This window comes from Mobula hypostoma, chromosome 4 (genome assembly GCF_963921235.1).
Source record: "Mobula hypostoma chromosome 4, sMobHyp1.1, whole genome shotgun sequence".
In the NCBI taxonomy this organism is placed as follows: domain Eukaryota; kingdom Metazoa; phylum Chordata; class Chondrichthyes; order Myliobatiformes; family Myliobatidae; genus Mobula; species Mobula hypostoma.
In genome coordinates this window covers 201,456,801-201,477,544 of record NC_086100.1, presented here as the reverse complement: position 1 = coordinate 201,477,544, position 20,744 = coordinate 201,456,801, and the positions used below count along the sequence as shown (strand labels likewise).

The window sequence follows — 20,744 nt, the reverse complement described above, 5'->3', positions numbered from 1 at the left end:
GGCCAGGAGCAGCCCTACACTGTATGTGTGAGAGTTTTCCAGACAAGGGAAAAGATTTACGAATATTAAGTGCAGCGCTGAATAAGAAATTGGGGAACAAAATATGGCCACTGGGGGGGAGCCTAGGATATTACCTCATGAGAACAAGCAGTAAATGTGATATGGAAAAAGAACTGTGGAAAGAAGTGGAAATTGTTGAAAAGGGAATGGAAGGAAAAGGCAGGTGTAAAGTGGAACAGTACATTATTAGCAAGTTGGAGGGATAACGTGTGTGACAAAGGGATAGAGGTATGTACTGCAGAAGGAACGCCAAAGGCTGGGAGACGCTAAAGGAGGAGCGTGAATGGGTGGATGGGCACCAAAAATGGGAACAGGAAAAACAATGTAAGCAAACCAAGGCTGACCTAGATCGGAGAGAAGGGCAGGAATGTCAGTCTAGAGTTCGAACTAATAGGGAAACAAGGGATCCCGAACCCATGTCTGGCATACCAACCCTGTTCGGGGACAGTGACTGTGATGAGGAGTGGGCACCCACCGTATCACCCACCTTACCAGGGGCCAAGTGCACCCAGTGCTGCCGAACCCCAATCCTCCCAGTACTCAGATACGGTGGCCTCTTGGGTAAAACAGTGGTGGCAGGGAAAGAGAGGTCCCTATACCCTGAGATCCAGAAAGGGAATACCGAGGATTATTCCAAGAAAGGGAGGGAAGAATCCAATAAAACCCCAGAGTTAAGGGACCCACCAAGACAATTGCCCACACGAATGCTGCCCAGTCCACAAGTAGCCGAGGAAGGACAGCCCTCAGTAGTTCCTGTGTATGAACCCTGGAAGCCTCAGGAAATGATAATGATTGTGAATCAGGCCCCAGATAGAAAAGAAAAACCAGCACAGTTTGCTCAGTATGTCCGCAGTACTATACAAATGCAAGATTTATTCAGTCTCTGCTGCATGATTCTCTCAGCTGAAGAGGGGTGGAAATGGAAGGCAGAATTAAGATACCAAACCTATCAGAATTTACAGGCAGGAATCCATAATGAGAATGAACAGACAGACCAGAGTATTCAAGCCTTGGAAAGGGCTCTCCAGTAACCTGTAAACATCACTAAAGTACTTGAATGCAAACCTAAGCCTGGAGAATCGGGATCAGACTATCGGGAGCAACTTGTGGCCTGCTACGGCACTTTCGCAGGAGACCTAGCCTTTAATAATGGGAATCCGCCCCCCAGTTTAATGCCCTACTGCTCCAATGCTTACCAATTAAGTTAGCCAAGATGATTAAAACAAATAAAATGGATTGGCCTGACAATGACCGAAATCGAATGCGACGAGCTTTGATATATTACTGGGACCCGACTTTCGAATCCCGATCAACCCCGAAGGGAACTAATATTAAAGGTGAATATGTTCAGTGGGATGAAGGACGCAAGAGGGCTATATCTGGGGATCAGAACTGGGATCATTTTCCCGATTGGCCGTACCCTGATAACCCGGACTCTTATTGGACAGGACCCAATAGAATGCTAGCCCAACGGCTTCCACTCAACCGTCAGGATTCTAGGAATGGTAGGCCTGGCCCACCGTGGATCATTATCACAGACAGGCCATGGGTATGGGGGGGCCAACCCCGGACCAAGTGGGGTGTGCTTCAATTGTGAATGTTATGGGCACTGGAGGGCGAGGTGCCCATGGGAACAAAAACCTACCAAGGGACAGGGGGGACAACGACTGCATTCTGTGCCCACAACCCGTTTAGAAATTGATAAGCAAGGATGCCCCCTACCATGAGTACCACCCCTCAGGTAGAGTCCAATGTAATATTGCAAGTTGCTGGAATTCCAATTCCTTTTATGATTGATACAGGGGCAACCGCATCCACTCTCAATCAGGAAATAGTATTGGAAAAGGGATTCCAGCTATCAGATGCAACTCTGTCTGGGTTCGAAGGCACAGAACATCCTATTCACATACTCAGCCACTGCAGGTGGAATTTCAGAGGAACCAGTGTGAGGTTTCATTTACAGTCACCACTAGTCTGGAGTGTAATCTAGCAGGGAGAGACTTGCTCTGCCCGTTAGAAGTTGAGATTCTATGCACGGACAAGGGTATCACCCTGGGACTAGCGAACAATAGACAATAGGTGCAGGAGTAGGCCATTCGGCCCTTCGAGCCAGCACCTCCATTCACTGTGATCATGGCTCATCATCCACAATCAGTATCCAGTTCCTGCCTTATCCCCATAACCTTTGATTCCGCTATCTTTAAGAGCTCTATCCATCTCTTTCTTGAAAACATCCAGAGACTTGGCCTCCACTGCCTTCTGGGGCAGAGCATTCCACATATCCACCACTCTCTGTGTGAAAAAATTTTTCCTCAGCTCCGTTCTAAATGGCCTATCCCTTATTCTTAAACTGTGGCCTTTGGTTCTGGACTCACCCATCAGCGGGAACACGCTTCCTGCCTGCAGCGTGTCCAATCCCTTAATAATCTTATATGTTTCAATAAGATCCCCTCTCAGCCTTCTAAATTCCAGCGTATACAAGCCCAGACGCTCCAATCTTTCAACATATGACAGTCCCGCCATCCCGGGAATTAACCTTGAGAACCTACGCTGCACTCCCTCAATAGCAAGAATGTCCTTCCTCAAACTTGGAGACCAAAACTGCACACAGTACTCCAGGTGTGGTCTCACCAGGGCCCTGTATAGCTGCAGAAGGACCTCTTTGCTCTTATACTCAACTCCCATTGTTATGAAGACTAGCATGCCATTAGCTTTCTTCACTGCCTGCTGTACTTGCATGCTTGCTTTCAGTGACTGATGTACAAGAACACCTAGATCTCGTTGTGCTTCCCCTTTTCCTAACTTGACTCCATTTAGATAATAATCTGCCTTCCTGTTTTTACCACCAAAGTGGATAACCTCACATTTATCCACATTAAACTGTATCTGCCATGCATCTGCCCACTCACCCAGCCTGTCCAAGTCACCCTACATTCTCATAACATCCTCCTCACATTTCACACTGCCACCCAGCTTTCTGTTATCAGCAAATTTGCTAATGTTACTTTTAATTCCCTCATCTAAATCATTAATATATATTGTAAATAGCTGCGGTCCCAGCACTGAACCCTGCAGTACCCCACTGGTCACTGCCTGCCATTCCGAAAGGGACCCGTTAATCGCTACTCTTTGTTTTCTGTCAGCCAGCCAATTTTCAATCCATGTCAGTAGTCTGCCCCCAATACCATGTGCCCTAATTTTGCCCACTAATCTCCTATGTGGAACTTTATCAAAGGCTTTCTGAAAGTCCGGGTACACTACATCCACTGGCTCTCCCTTGTCCATTTTCATAGTTACATCCTCAAAAAATTCCAGAAGATTAGTCAAGCATGATTTCCCCTTTGTAAATCCATGCTGACACGGACCGATCCTGCTACTGCTATCCAGATGTGTTGTAATTTCATCTTTTATAATTGACTCCAACATCTTTCCCACCACCGACATCAAGCTAACCAGTCTATAATTCCTGTTTTCTCTCTTCCTCCCCTTCTTGAGGAGAGGAACAACATTAGCCACCCTCCAATCCACTGGAACTGAGCCTGAATCTATAGAACATTGGAAAATGATTACCAATGCATCCACGATTTCTAAAGCCACCTCCTTAAGTACCCTGGGATGCAGACCATCAGGTCCTGGGGATTATCAGCCTTCAGACCCAACAGTCTATCCAACACCATTTCCTGTCTAATATAAATTTCCTTCAATTCATCCATTACCCTAGGTCCTTTGGCCACTATTATATCTGGGAGATTGTTTGTGTCTTCCCTAGTGAAGACAGATCCGAAGTACCTGTTCAACTCGTCTGCCATTTCCTTGTTCCCCATAATAAATTCACCCGTTTCTGTCTTCAAGGGCCCAATTTTGGTCGTAACTATTTTTTTCCTTTTCACATACCTAAAGAAGCTTTTACTATCCTCCTTTATATTCTTGGCTAGTTTACCTTCGTACCTCATTTTTTCTCCGTGTATTGCCTTTTTAGTTACCTTCTGTTGCTCTTTAAAAGTTTCCCAATCCTCCGGCTTCCCATTCGTCTTTGCTATGTTATACTTCTCTTTTATTTTTATATTGTCCATTACTGCCCTTGTCAGCCACAGCATCCCCTTACTCCCCTTAGGATCTTTCTTCCTCTTTGGAATGAACGGTTCCTGCACCTTCTGCATTATTCCCAGAAACACTTGCCATTGCTGTTCCATTGTCATCCCTGCGAGGGTATTGTTCCATTGAACTTTGGCCAGCTGCTCCCTCATAGCACCATAGTTCCCTTTGTTCAACTGTAATACTGACACTTCCGAGTTTCCCTTCTCCCTCTCAAATTGTAGATTAAAACTTACCTCCTAATGGCTCCTTTACCTCGAGGTCCCTGATCAAATCTGGTTCATTGCACAATACTAAATCTAGAATTGCATTCTCTCTGGTAGACTCCAGTACAAGCTGTTCTAAGAATCCATCTTGGAGGGACTCCACAAACTCCCTTTCTTGGGGTCCAGTACCAACCTGATTCCTCCAGTCTACCCACATGTTGAAATCCCCCATAACAACTGTAGCATTACCTTTGCGACATGCCAATTTTAACTCTTGATTCAACTTATACCCTACATCCAGACTTCTGTTTGGGGGCCTGTAGATAACTCCCATTAGGGTCTTTCTACCCTCAGAATTTCTCAGTTCTATCCATACTGACTCTACGTCTCCTGATTCTATGTCCCCCCTCGCAAGGGACTGAATATCATTCCTCATCAACAGAGCCACCCCACCCCCTCTGCCCATCAGTCTGTCCTTTCGATAGGACGTATAACCTTGAATATTCATTTCCCAGGCCCTGTCCACTTGAAGCCATGTCTCTGTGATTCCCACAACATCATACTTACCAATTTCCAACTGAGCCTCAAGCTCATCCACTTTATTTCTTATACTCCGTGCATTCACATACAATACTTTTAATTCATTACTTCCCTCACCTCCCATATCAATTCCTATTTCACTTGGCCATAATGCACGATCCCTTCTTGAGCTTTCTGCTCTGTTGATTCTGCTGTCATTCTTAACTTTTCTTATTCTCACTTTCCCTTTATCTCCATCCTTATGTTTCCAGTTCGTCCCCTCCCCCCCACTACTTAGTTTAAATACACCCGTGTTGCAGAGGCAAACCTGCCTGCCAGAATGCTGGTGTCCCGCTTATTAGGGTGCAACCCATCCCTTTTGTACAATTCATCCTTACCCGAAACATACCCCAGTGGTCCAAGAATGTAAATCCTTGCTTCCTGCACCAGTTCCTCAGCCATGCATTCAGATCCATTATCTCCCTGTTCTTGCCCACTCCAGCATAAGGAACTGGAAGCAAACCGGAGATAACCAGCCTGGAAGTCCTGCTTTTCAGCCTTCTTCCAAGTTCTCTGAAGTCACGCTGTAGAATGTCTTTCCTCTTCTTCCCCATGTTATTTGTGCTGACATGACACAACTGACAGCTTCTCCAGAATCCGACCCCTCCCAGTGGTGGGCACTTAATCTGGACTCCACCTCGTTTGAACCCCCTCTGCTAGCGATCGCCCCTCATGTGACCCTGTGCTATGGCCCTACGGGGTGCCCAACTGAGGAAAGCCAATATTATATTATGCACCCCCTGAGGGACAGAAGTTCCCAGTCACGGTGACTGGGGAGGTTAAAGGAAGAGAGGACAGTGCATTACTGGCTGAAGTTCCAGATTTCCTTTGGCGACAGACAAGACTAGTGGTTCCCCATACCACCGTTAGGGTTTACCCTGGGTTCAAGCCAAAGAGCCTAGGGTTCCTTGCCTACACCCTGACGAAACAAGCCTCCAGCACCGAGGGAGACTGGCGAGACTTGGCTGCAGGCCGACTCTGATACTGGAAGAAACCTGAGGTGAAGATGGGACATCTGGTAAGACATTCTTTTAATATTGACCGAACCCGAGATGTTGTACCCCATCTTTCTTCTCCGTGGATTGTCACCTTGTTGCGGTGGAGAAGCTTGTGTGGTCCTGTGATCCCGAGAATAATGCTGTCTGGAGCTATGCTCCTGGTAGGGTCACCCATGGTGGTAAGGTCGAGGGTGAGGTCCCTGACAAAGAACAATCCAACCAAGACCTCAACGGTGGAACAGGCAGACGAAGTTACTTCGAACTCAACGGCTATGAAGGCGGATGAAGGCTGCAACAAATCTATCAGCTCCAATCGTCATGGTTTCCATGCCATTGGAATCAGTGGGTTGATTTGTGAAGTATTGTGTGCTTCTTGGAGTGCAACATCAAGTACACGTTAAACAAATACACGCACGGGCGTCTTTGCTCTTGTGGGCCACTTCTTCAGAACGAAGACCATCATCCTTGACCTCGAGGGATAGCCACGACAATGACCCCATCTCTGGGCAATTTCAGGCCATGAAGTCAGTCACACCAACTGCACCCCCCCCCACTGTCCGGATCACTGTGAAAGAAGGACAGACTCTCCCATCCATTCTGCCATACCCCCTCAAGCCCGAGGCAACGTTTTATGAGGATGGAAGCTCTTTTGAGGATCCAGCAGGGAAACGATGTTCTGGCTATGCAATAGTGACGGACAGTGACGTAGTTGAGCAGGTCTCTTTTGAAGCAGCAGTCACAGCCCAGAACGTTGAGCTAATTGCTCTGACTCGTGCCTCTATCCTAACAACAGACAAAAGTGCGAACGTTTACACAGACTCCCTTTATGCATTTGGAATTGTACATTCTATGGGGCTGTCTGGGAACATTGGGGATTCCTGACTTCCTCTGGTCACCCCATTAGTAATTCCACCTTTGTAAACAACTTACTCACCGCTCTACAGCTACCTCGAGTTATGGCTATTATTAAGTGCGGCCCACACCCGCATGTCCGACTGGGTCACTAAAGGCAATGCTTTAGCACAGTCGTCCCCAACCTCTGGGCCATGAACCGATACCGGGCCGCGAAGCCTGCAGGGGTGCAGTGGTAGCCAGAGCGCACCCAGCACATCTTTAAAAAAAAAGCCAAAATAAACAAACTAATTAATTAGGTGCCACCCAGCACATAAATGTCGGCCCAGATCAGAGGTGATTGCCGATTTCACTTGCTCTACGCGATGTTCACTTCTCTTTCCAGGGCGCTGGAGCCTTTAGCTCTTCCATTGTTTGGCCAATTTAAACACCAGCCCAGACAGGCTGAAAAGACAGGGCTGTCAGGATCAAGGTGACATGTTGAATCTACACAAACTTCTAATAAAGTATAGGCGCTGCCGTGCTTTCTTTGTAATGACCGTTACGTGCTGGTCCCAGGACAGATCATCTGACACTTTTCAGAGAGAGAAACGTCGATCCTTAATGCCGAGGAATTTAAAGTTATTGACCCTCTTCATCTCAGTTCCTCTAATGAAGACTGGCTTCTGGGCAGCACCTAATTAATTAGCTTGTTTATTTCAGCTTTTATCTTAAAGATATGCTGGGTGCGCTCTGACTACTGCTGCACCCCTGCATGCTATGCCCAGAGGTTGGGGACCACTGCTTTAGGAGATAAGACAGCAAAAACTGTGGCACAATCCTCGGTAGTTGTAGTCCCCTCGGGTTCCCGTCAAGCAACCCTCTGTGACTTAAGCAGAACAGGTTTGCCAGACATGTGGGAGGTACATACTTTTCAGGGGGATGCCTCTGTGGTCCCAGATAGAGTGCCAGAAAGACCACGACCTAGGTTTTCGGATCACCCCAGCGGGACAGGTTTGTGTTTCTACACAGATTTTACCAATATTGGTCGATTATATACATAATTGTACACACCTGGAAAAGGAGGGAATGGTTGGTAACCTGTACCCTGCACACCGCGTTTGACTCCCTTGTCAGGTAAACCTTTTTCGTGTCTACAAGTTGATTTTATTGAATTGCCTAGCGTACATTGCTATAGATATGCTTAGTTATTATAGGTGTGTTTAGTAGATGGATTGAAGCTAATCCAACTACCAATGATACTGCTGACTGTTGTGAAGGTATTATTGCGGATATAATTCGCAGGTACAGCCTGCCAGAGATGCTGAGTTCTGACAGTGGCCCACACTTTGTGACGAAAGTAAACGAAGAGGCATGTAATGAACTAGCTATCAAGCAACAATTCCACTGTGTACACTACCCATGGGCTGCTGGCATAGTGGAAAGAGCCAATGGCACTCTGAAGAGTAAATTGGCTAAACTAACGGCAGAGACTGGACTCACTTGGTTGAAGGTCCTACCGCTAGCCCTATTCCACATGAGGGTTACCCCACAGGGGAAACATGGTTGTCACCAGCTGAAATCACTTATGGATGGCCCATGAGGACATCCTAGGGACCAAGATCTTGTGTACCGTTGCTCCCAGAAAGTCTACCAGCAAACATTGGATATCCATACCCTGGGGGAAGAGATGGGGAAATATATATAACATAGAACAGTACAGTCCCTTTGGCCCACAATGTTGTGCCAACCCTTAAACCCTGCCTCCTATATAACCCCTCTCCACCTAAATTCCTCCATATACCTGTCTAGTAGTCTCTTAAACTTCACTAGTGTATCTGCCTCCACCACTGACTCAGGCAGTGCATTCCACGCACCAACCACTCTCTGAGTAAAAAACCTTCCTCTAATATCCCCCTTGAACTTCCCACCCCTTGCCTTAAAGCCATGTCCTCTTGTATTGAGCAGTGGTGCCCTGGGGAAGAGGCACTGGACGTCCACTCTATCTATTCCTCTTAATATCTTGTATACCTCTATCATGTCTCCTTTCATCCTCCTTCTCTTCAGAGAGTAAAGCCCTAGCTCCCTTAATCTCTGATCGTAATGCATACTCTCTAAACCAGGCAGCATCCTGGTAAATCTCCTCTGTTCCCTTTCCAATGCTTCCACATCCTTCCTATAGTGAGGCGACCAGAACTGGACACAGCACTCCAAGTTAGATTAGATTATTAGCTTAGATTATGAGGACACGCAGTCCTCTTTTATTGTCATTTAGTAATGCATGCATTAAGAAATGGATCCTGGGGGAAGCTGGTTTTCATTACAGTTGCACCATAAATAATAAATAGTTAAATAGTAATATGTAAATTATGAAATAAGTCCAGGACCAGCCTATTGGCTCAGGGTGTCTGACCCTCCAAGGGAGGAGTTGTAAAGTTTGATGGCCACAGGCAGGAATGACTTCCAATGACGCTCTGTGCTACATCTTGATGGAATGAGTCTCTGGCTGAATGTACTCCTGTGCCCACCCAGTACATTATGTAGTGGATGGGACACATTGTCCAAGATGGCATGCAACTTGGACAGCATCCTCTTTTCAGACACCACTGTGAGAGAGTCCAGTTCCATCCCCCACAACATCAGTGGCCTTACGAATGAGTTTGTTGATTCTGTTGGTGTTTGCTACCCTCAGCCTGCTGCCCCAGCGCACAAAAGCAAACATGATAGCACTGGCTACCACAGACTCGTTATATGAAGAATCAGGAAAAATTGCAGTGTCCAATATGCAAAACTGATCCCATCCCTTATTTCTTTCTTTCTTTATTGATTGATTGATTGATTCATTCATTCATTCTCTCTCTCTTTTTTCTCCCTCTGTCCCTCTCACTATAACTCCTTGCCCATACTCTGGGTTTCCCCCCTCCCCCTTTCTTTCTCCCTAGGCCTCCCATCCCATGATCCCCTCCCTTCTCCAGCCTCGTATCCCTTTTGCCAATCAACTTTCCAGCTCTTAGCTCCATCCCTCACCCCCTCCCCCCCGTCTTCTCCTATCGTTTCGGATCTCCCCCGCCCCCTCCCACTTTCAATCTCTTACTATCTCTTCTTTCAGTTAGTGCTGACGAAGGATCTCGGCATGAAATGTTGACTGTACCTCTTCCTATAGATGCTGCCTGGCCTGCTGTGTTCACCAGCATTTTTTGTGTGTGTTGTTTGAAGAGACCTATCCACACAGACTCAAGGTTGTAAACGCTACCAAAGGTGCATCTGCTAAATACTGGCTTGAAAGGGGTGAGTAATTATGCAATCAATTATTTTGTAATAAATTTAGACCAATTTGTAGAAATTTGTTTTCACTTTGACATGAGAGAGTCTTTTCTATTGATCAGTGTCAAAAAAGCCAAATTAATTCCACTGTGATTCAATGTTGTAAAACAATAAAACATGAAAACTTCCAAGGGGGGAGTGAATACTTTTTATAGGCACTGTATACACATAAAGTGCCTTGGGATTCTTTGTAATCATACATGCCAAAAACAAGCTTCCAGTATCTGCAGTTTTATTTGTTTTATAACCATCTAATAACGCTTTAAAACACAAAACTGCAACTGAAAATGGCTAATATTGGATTATAGGAGGAAAAAATTAAAAATACTATTAAATACAAAGGCTTCTTGGGTGCAAGTAAAAGACAAGTACATGCGATCATAATAAACTGATCTACCATTACCTACCTCAGGCTTTCCACAGTCACATTCTTCACCTACATCTACATAGAAATTTCCACATTTTGGTCCTTGAACCAACAAACTGGGATCAGGTAGGTTATAGAGGCATATCCCAACACCACGAGCTAGACTTCGCTCCAAGGAATCTTTGCTGCAGCTGCTGAAGACCTGTGCTGGCTGAAGCCTGAAAGAATAAATTAAACAATCAAATAGAAGTATCAAAGTATGTACGTAAAACAAAGAAATGCAGCAGAATCAATGAAAAACTACACACAAAGACTGACAAGCAACCAGTGTGTAAAAGACACACTGCAAATACAAAAACCGCCCCCCCACCAATAAATAAATAAATAAATAGCAACTAACTAACTAACACTGAGAACACGAGTTGTGGAGTCCTTGAAAGTGAGTCTGCACTTTGCGGAATCAGTTGAGAATTGTACTGACTGAAGCTATCCTCGTTGATTCAGGAGATTGATGTGGTAGGGTAATAACTGTTCCTGAACCTGGTGGTGTGGGAAAGCCAAACCTCCTTAAGCTCCAGAGAAAGTAGACTCTGATTTGCTTTCCTTATGAGCTGGACCTAGGAAAGTTCATCTGATATTTTAATGCCCAGGAAGTGCTGACTCTGTCCACTGCTTACCTTCCCCATGTAGATTAGCACGTTTGCCCTGCTTCTCCTTCCTGAAGTCTCTGCAGGAAGGATTGACTGTGTTGCCTGGCAGGTGCCTCGGTTCAGGGCATCTCATATTGCTTTTAGGGGGATCTCACCTGGCCTTTGTTGTCATTTAAGTGGGTACCAACAATGTAGGTAGAATAAGAAAACAGGTTCTGCTGAAGAAATTTAAGCAGCAAGGTACTAAATTAAAAAGTTGAATCAAAAGAGTAATAATCTTGCCATGTTGAAATTGGTACAGACCAAAAGACATAGGAGCAGAATGAGTCTATTTGGTCCATCAAGTCTGATCTGCCATTCGATCATGGCTGATTTATTATCCCTCTCAACCCCATTCTCCAACCTTCTCCCTGCAACCTTTGACAATCTAACTATTCAAGTGTCTTGATGAAGGGTCTCGGCCCAAAACGTCAACTGTATTCTTTTCCAGAGATGTTACCTGGCCTGTTGAGTTCCTCCAGCATTTTGTGTGTGTTGCTTAGATTTCCAGTGTCTGCAGATTTTCTCGTTTCTGATTTAACTATTCAAGAACCTATCAATCTCCACTTTAAATATACCCAATCACTTGGCCTCCACAGCCACCAGTGGCAATAAATTCCACAGATTCACCATTCTCTGACTAAATTCTTCCCTAACCTTTAGGGAATCCTGCACAAGGTCTACCATGTCCTTTTGAAATTTCTGCCTATTTAGAAAATAGTCTACACCTTTATTCCTTCTATCAAAGTGCATGATCATATTCTTCCTTGCACTTTATTCCATTTACCACTTTGCCCATTCTCCTAACTTATCTAAGTCCATTTGCAGACTCCCTACTTCCTCAACATGAACTGCCCCTCAACCTACCTTTGTATCATCCACAAACTTGGCACAAAGCTAATTCCGAATCATTGACATGCGATGTGAAAAGAACTGGTCCCAATACCAACCCCTGTGGAGAACCAGAAACGGCTCTCTTTATTCCCACTCTTTATCTCCTGCTAGTCAGCCACTGCTTTATCCATGCCAGTATCTTTTCTGTAATGCCATCGGCTCTTATCTTGTTCAGCTCTCTGTCAAAGGCCTTCTGAAAATCTTAGTAAATAACATCCAATGACTCTCCTTTGTCTATTCTGCCAGTCATTTCCTCAAAGAATTTCAACAGATTTGTCAGGTAATTTTTTTTCCTGAAGGAAACCATGTTAACTTTGGCCTACTTTATCATGTGCCTCAAAGTACTCTGAAACCTCATCATTAATAATGGACTCCAACATCTTTCCAACCATTGAAGAAAGGCCAACTTACCTATCATTTCCTTTCTTCTATCTCCCCCCCTTCTTAAAGACTGGAGTGACATTTGCAATTTTCCAGTCATCTGGAACTACTCCAGAATCCAGTGACTGGACCTTAAGATATAGAAGCAGAATTAGGCCATTTGGCCCATGGAGTCTGCTCTGCCATTTCATCATGGTTGATACGTTTTTCCTCCCAGCCCCAATCTCCTGCTTTCCCCCCCACCCCGTATCTCTTCATGAATCTATCAACCTCTGCCTTAAGTACACATACAGACGGCCTCCACATCTGCCTGTGGCAACAAATTCCACAACTTCACCACTCTGGCTAAAGAAATTCCATCTTATCTATGTCCTGAAAGGATGTTCCTCTCTTTTGAAGCTGTGTCCACTGGTCTTAAGACTCTCTCACCGTAGGAAACATCCTCTCCACATCCACTCTATCAAGGACTTTCATCATTCAATTGGTTTCAATTAGGTGTCCCCTCATTCTTCTGAATTCTAGTGAATACAGGCACAGAGCCCTCAAATACTCTTCACATGGCAAGTCACGAACAAGAGAAAATCTACAGATGCTGGAAATCTGAGCAACACACACGAAATGCTGGATGAACTTAGCTGCCCAAGCACCTTCTTCTTAGTTATAGGAACTATGCTCACTTCAGCCTTGACATTCTAATTTCTGGCATACTGCTAGAATCTTCCACAGTGAAAACTGACACAATATACTTCTGAAGTTGTCCACAATTTCTTTTTCTCTCACAGGGTCAATAAGATCAGAAAGTTAAAGATCCATGGGATAGTGACACCTGAAGCATGCTGGAACTAGGATCATGCCAAACTGTATAACTAGGGCTATGGATAGAGCTTTAAACTAGATAGTAGGGGAGTGGGTTCGATTACTTGGAAAAGTATGGATCAAGTAAAAAAGGAAGGAGGGCACAAGAGAGGGTACTCCAGAATAAACAGAAGTCAGAAAGTTTAGACAGATTAAGAATTCACCTTCAAACAAGATGAAGACAAATCTGAGAAGTGGGGTGGTTAATGCAGGACTGAAAGTGTTGTATCTGAATGCACACCCTAAGAAAAAAGGTAGATGAGCTAATGGCGCAGTTAGAAATTGGCAGGTGGGCATCACAGTGCCATGGCTAAAAAAATATAGTTGAGAGCTTAACATCCAAGGATACACATTGTATTAGAAGGACAGGCAGGTAGGCAGAGGGGGTGATATGGCTCTGTTGGTCAAAAATGAAATCAAATCCATAAAAAGAGATAACAAAGGATTGGAAGATGTAGAATCCTTGTTGTTACAGTTAAGAAACTGCAAGAGCGAAAAGACTCTGATGGGAGTTACATACAGGTCACTGAACAGCAGCCAGGTGTGGGCTACAAATTACAAAGGGAGATAGAAAAGGTACGTGAAAAGGGTTGGTGCCAAATTCCGAGAGAGATTTGTAGAATGCCAATGAGAGGGCTTTTTAGAGCAGCTTGTGGTTGTGGTGTATCGCTGCCACTTATACTGCCCGATCTAGCCTTTTGGGAATTTATACTGTGCAAGCCCTGCCACAGCTGTCAAGCATCCAGTTTAGTCTGAAATTGTGTCTTTGTACTCATAATGGACTTCCAGAAGTTGTACCTGGACTTTTGATATGCCCCAGGGTCGCCAGCCCTAAACACCACAAATCTAATCCTCAGAAAATTACCAATTCTCCTGGTTCATTTGGAGCTCCTGGTTGGAGATAAAGGGGTATGTTTTTGTGGGTACATACTCGTACATGCACGTCATAGAAGATAGAACTGTATAGCACAGTGCAGGCCCATTGGCCCAGGATGTTGTGCAATCTTTTAACCACCTCTAAGATCAATCTAACTCTACCTTCCCACAAAGGCCTCCTTTTTCTATCATCTATGTATCTACCTAAGAGTCTCTGAAATGTATCTGCCTCTACCACCACCCTTGACAGTGTGTTCCATGCCCTCACCACTCTGTATAAAAAGAGCTTACCTCTGATAACCCTTCTATACTTTTCTCCAATCACCTTAAAATCCTCTCACGTTAGCCATTTCTACTCTGGAAAAAGTCTCTGGCCATTCACTCTACCTCTGTCTCTTATCATCTTGTACAGTTCTATTAAGCCACCTCTCATCCTCCTTCAATCCAAAGAGCAAAGTGGTAGCTTGCTCAAGTCCACTATGTTTACCATGTCCTTGTGAAGTCATTTTCAATCTTTCACTGCTAAGATCAGAAGTTCCCATCTGCTTCAAAAGGGTAACAATTATGCCAGTGCCCAAGAAGATGTCAGCTGCCTTAATGACTATCACCCAGTAGCACTCACACCTATGGTGAAACATATAAGAAACATAGAAACATAGAAAATAGGTGCAGGAGTAGTCCATTCGGCCCTTCAAGCCTGCACTGCCATTCAGTACGATCATGGCTGATCATCCAACTCAGAACCCTGTACCAGCCTTCCCTCCATACCCCCGATCCCTTTAGCCACAAGGGCCATATCTAACTCCCTCTTAAATATAGCCAATGAACTGGCCTCAAAATGTTTTGATGTGATGAAATGTTTTGAGAGGTTGGTCATGGCTAAAAACAACTCCCGCCTCAGCAAGGACCTGGAACCACTGCCATTTGCCTACTGCCACAAGAGGTCTACGGCAACCGCCTAACTCAATAGTTCTTCACGTGGCCTTAGATCACCTGGACACTACAAACACCTATGTCAAGATGCTGTTCATTCACTATAGATCAGCGTTTAACACCATTATTTCTACGGTACTGATCGAAAAGCTACAGAACCTGGGTCTCTGTACCTCCCTATGCAATTGGATCCTTGACTTCCTAATATGTGCGGATTGGTAACAACATCTCCACCATGCTAACAATCAACACTGGTACACCTCAGGGATATGTGATTAGCCCACTGCTCTACTCTCTCTATATCCATGACTGTGTGGCTAGGCATAGTTCAAATGGTATCAATAAATTTGCTGATGATACAACTATTATTGGCAGAATATTAGACGGTGAAAGGAGGGTGTACAGGAGCGAGATATAACAAACAGCTGAGTGGTGTCACAGCAACAGCCCTGCACTTAACGTCAGCAAAACCAAAGAGCTGATGGAAGGGTAAGATGAGGGAACATGAACCAATCCTCATAGAGAGATCAGAAGTGGAGAGGGTGAGCAATTTCAAGTTCCTGGGTGTCAATACCCCTGAGGATCTAACCTGGTCCCAACATATCGATGCAGCTATAAAGAAGGCAAAACCGCTGCTATATTTCATTCTGAATTTGAGAGATTTGGTTTGTCACCTAAAGCACTTTAAACTTCTTCAGGTGTACTGTGGAGAGCATTCTGACTGGCTGCATCACCATCTGGTATGGCGTTGGGGCGGGGGGAAGCTACTGCACAGGATCAAAAGAAGCTACTGAAAGTTGTAAAATCAGTCAGCTCCATCATGGGTAATAGCCTCCATAGAATCCAAGACATCTTCAAGGAGCAGTGCCTCAGGAAGATGGACCCCCATCACCCAGGATATGCCCTCTTCTCATTGTTGCTGTCAGGATGGAGGTACAGAAGTCTGAAGGTACACACTCAGTGATTCAAGAGCAGCTTCTTCCCCTCTGCCATCCAATTTCTAAATGCACATTGAACCCATGAACACTACCTCACTTTTTTTTTAATTAATTCTGTTTTTGCACTATTTTTAATAGTGTTGCTAAAGATGGCGTCAGAAGGTGACTTCTCCCAGCTCACCAGTGAAACCTTTGAATTCTTCCTATTCTAATGTCTCTATTTTCCTTTTCAGAGCTGCTGGGTCTTATCAGGATCTTTGATCTACAGCAGCACCCAAAGACTGTGGCTCTGCACAACGGCGTGTTGCCATTCTTGGAACTCGCTGATCGTTCCTGTTTTGGCATGTCCACGTTCAGCCTGCAGTCGGGTGGCCTCGATGCTTGCAAGGTCCCATGGACATGAATTCTCGCCAGTGTTGCATACTGAATGTAGCAGAAGCTGGAACATCGAAGAAAGTGAGAGTAGGTGTCAGAGGGCTCTGTACTCGGTAATTGATTTGCCGATTCTCGAGTTGGGGAACTCAAAGTAAAAAAGCAACACTTCAGACTGACTGTAACATTAAAATGGTGACTGTTATCCTCTCTGTCACTGTGGAAGGAGCAATATCCGTCTCTGTCATGTTAGTGGGAGACAGTCTGAGGGATGTTAAAATGTTGGTGTGAACATTTAGTTTTTGACTAGACAACGGGGTGACCAGTTGGGGCACCCTTTGAGAGAAGGGTAGTGCAGTCTGATGTGACCAGAATGAACATTAAATTTTCCTGAATGCTATTGTTATCTCTTTGATTTGGAAATTAAAGAAGAAAAACTCAGTTTATTAAAGTAAAAAGACGAATAGCAGGACAAATATGTGACCAGAATGAACATTAAATTTCCTCGAATGCTATTTCTATTGCTTTGCCTTGGAAATTAAAGAAGAAAAACTCAGTTTATTAAAGAAGAAAGACGCGTAGCAAGACAAATATAGCTCTTCCTCGTTTAATGAAAGACACTTTCGATGATAACATTTCTGGTTGATCTGCCACCCTTCAAGAATACTCTATCGTTGTCATTTCTTTTTCCCCGACTTAAAGCCACATACAGCTGATCATGCTGGAATACCAGTTTCTCCAGATAAATCAACACATTCTCCATGGTTTGGCCTTGGTGGATTCAAGTTCCTCATTGAAATGATGGGCGATCCCCTTTTTAATTCCAGTTTATGTCGTGGCAATCCAGAGAGTTCAACCGAATCAAGGAATTCTGTTGGAAAATGAGTGGCGTTAGCTTCTTCACTTACGGCATTGAAGGAACAGTATTCTTTCATGATTCCAGGGAAGCGTCTAATGCATGTGAAGTTTATTTTTCGCATCATTTCATCGAGAGGAACCAAGTTAGAATTCCTTGAGAACAGTTCTGTAGGATTGTCAAATGTCGGGTAGATGAAATCAATACATTCTTCAATAGTTTTTGCTGGCAGAATCATATCTTCAGGTACCTGTAATTTGATTTCATAATTTTCATTTTTCTCAATCTTGTCTTCTCCAACATCCAATAAGAACTCAGAATATCATCCTTCTCCCTCACTCACATGTTTCTCTTGAAACTTGATAAAGCTTCTCCATAGGTAGGATTTTTTATGCATGAATTCTCCACATCAGCATCATTTCCTCATTTCACAACTGCTAGAAGCTGACGGAAATCACCACAGCAAATGGTTAAAATACCGCTGAAGGCCTCATTCTTGCCGGATGCATCACGAAGAGTCCGGTCCACGGCTTCGAAGCTCTCCCTCCTAATCATGGGGCACTCATCCCAGACAATAAGCCTCGCATTTCGGAGTAAATTTGCAGTATTGGTGTTTTTATCGATGTTACAAAGGGCATCTTCATTGACTTTGAGGGGTATCTTGAATCTTGAATGCGCTGTCCTAACACCAGGCATCAATGTTGCTGCAATACCGGGTGATGCTATAGCAATAGCAACACCTCCATCTCCCTGACGCGCAGCCCTTTCATCCTTCGTCTCTTCATCTCTTCTATCCTTTGTTCTTTCTCTTTGATCCTGGAGTCATGCTGCCCTGGCCTGATCCGATTCTTGTTCTGTGCCTATTGTTGTCATATTGGAGACATGTATGCCTCTCCTCCTCTGTCTCTTCTTCTCTCATCTTTTTTTGTCTTGACTCTTTGATCCTGGAGTCGTGCGGCCCTGGCCTCATCTGATTCTTGTTCTCTCCTTCTCCTTGGCGCTTCCTGACAACGTTTGGTGTCATCTCTTGACCATAATGTCCCTCTTCCTTTTCCGCGCAGCATAATTAGGCTGACATTTTTTTTACCCTAATGCTGGATAGAAGACACGAAGCACTAACACCAAAGGATGCTGATTATTCTTGATGATGTGGTTGGCGCTCTCCTAAATGGACATGATATAGTCACCGCTGTCCTTTGACTGCAGCAAAGGGTCTTATGGGTGTCGCGAAGTACGTCATTACAATAAGATTTAATTATCTCTTATTGATGGGTGGCAGTTAGATCTGTCCCAATCCTGCACATGCTGATGGTGATTAGCAGAATGCGACCCCTCGAAATAGAGCTGCCCTGCCCTTTTGCTCTGGTAGGTGTCACTGCTGAGGCTGGCTGTGCGCATGCGTCGGGCTGTCACGTCCCAATTTCCATGATGGCGGATTGGCTCTCGGGTTAAAAGGAAGCCTGTTAATTTTTGCGAATGAGCAATTTTATACGAATATATAATATTGAACTTTGTCTGCATTCTGTAAGTTAGCGCATTTTAATTCGATTTTGCCAAAAAAAATGCCGCTGTGATGCACCGTTTGCGCTAATTGGAGGTCACAAACAGACAGTCAGAGCATGAGAGTTTTTGTAGTATATAGATGGACCGTAGACCATGGTCTCACTTTGGGGGCTTTGCTTTTGCTTGCATGGTGGGTGGTGGGAATGCTGATGCTTTATGCTAGAATAAGTGGGGGGACGGTTGATGCTGCTTGTGCACGGGAGCTGGGCAGGGGGCTTTGGGGTTCTTATTTTTTCTGTCATTCATTCTTTGGTGGTTTTTCTTCTGTTTCGACAATGCCTGCGGAGGGCGAGAATTTCACATTGTATATTGTATACATCTTCTGATATTAAATGGAACTATTGAGCTACAGAACATATATATACTTAATATAATTGATTTATTTATTTTTCTATATTTATCATGTATGCATTGTACTGTTGTCTTAAAGTTAACAAATTTCACAACATATGCTGGTGGTATTAAACCTGATTCTAATACTGAACTCAGTGATTTCTAAGGAAGCTGAAATCCTTCAACGTGCGGAATTTGGAGATCTTTTATCAGTCTGTTATAGCGAGTGTAGTCTTTTCTGCGGCTTTATGTTGGGGGAGCAGCATTGGTGCTGGTGAAGCAAAAAGATTAAATAAACTCATCAAAAAGGCTGGATCCGTCCTTGGCTAAAACACATCCTCTCTATGACCTACAGAATAAGCCACTGAGCACCCTTTCAAACAGACTCAATCAGCTCCACTGTCACAAGGATTGCTACAGAAAATCTTCCCTACCAAGTGCAATAAGCATATACAACAGTTCATCTCTGTGTGACAAGAGATCACACATTGTAGTACAATAGCCTCTGTTTTATTATTTCATACATTATTATTGCACATTGGTACATTATTATTGTGTATATTATTATTCTGTACTTAGTATTAGTTATTATATTTATTATTGTTAAGTGTGTTTTTAAATGTTGCTGCTGTAACTAAATAATTTTCCACTCGAGATCATAAAGTACTTATTATTATTATTAATACTATTTATCCAGGTCAACTGATTAATTCTTGAATATGATCCAGTCCACTAAATCGAAGATCTCCTGAATTCCATCTTCTGCTTCTGCTGTTTATGGTCCTCCTCCCCAGTGCCAAACTCTTCAACTTGTCTGTACACAGACAGAAGAAGCACAGACAAGTGGTCAGATTTACCAAAGAGCCTTTGTGGATGGAGTGGTAGATATTCCTAGTCGTGGTATCGCGGTAGTTGAGTGTGTTGGGTCCTCTAGTGTTGCGGGTGATCTGTTGATAGCGGCTCTACTTCAATAGGAACTTAAGGAGATCTGATATGTCACCAAGGACTCCTGTAAATTTCCAAAGATGTATGGTGGAGTGCATTCTGCCTGGCTGGAGACTGTAATACACAGGACTACAAGAAGCTGCAGAGGTTTGTAGACTCAGCCAGCTCCATCAGAGGCTCAAGCTCTTTACCAGTGAGGACATCTTCAAGAGGTGGTACCTCAGAAGGCAGAATCCAGCATTAAAAACCCTCACTATCACGGACATGCCCTCTTCTCATTACTCCCAATCCTCCCAATCTTCTACATTCAAGGAATAAAGTACTAACCTATTCAATTTTTCCTTATAACTCAGGTCCTCCAGACCTAGCAAAACATTCTTGCAAATTTTCTCTGTACTATTTCAACCTTATTTACATCTTTCCTGTAGGTTGTTGACCAAAACTGAACACAATAAGTTAGGCTTCACCAATGTCTTATGCAACTTCAACGTAACATCCCATCCCCTGTACTCAATACTTTGATTTATGAAGGTCAATGTGAACAGTGCAGGCATTACAATAAATAATAAACAAGACAATAGGCACAGCAGAGGGCAGTAGGTTGGTAGTCCAATGGCTTGGGGGAAAAAACTGTTACATAGACAGCTGA

General features: G+C 44.1%; 1 protein-coding gene across 1 annotated transcript in view; it reads right to left on the bottom strand.

Moving 5' to 3' along the window:
* LOC134346012 (uncharacterized) overlaps positions 1-17,809 on the bottom strand; it is a 166,641-nt gene extending 148,832 nt beyond the window's left edge. Inside the window, exon 1 of the mRNA XM_063047352.1 lies at positions 17,734-17,809. Coding sequence (XP_062903422.1) covers positions 17,734-17,809 — 76 coding nt within the window. The remainder of the gene's footprint in view (positions 1-17,733) is intronic.
* Between the last annotated feature and the right edge of the window lie 2,935 nt (positions 17,810-20,744).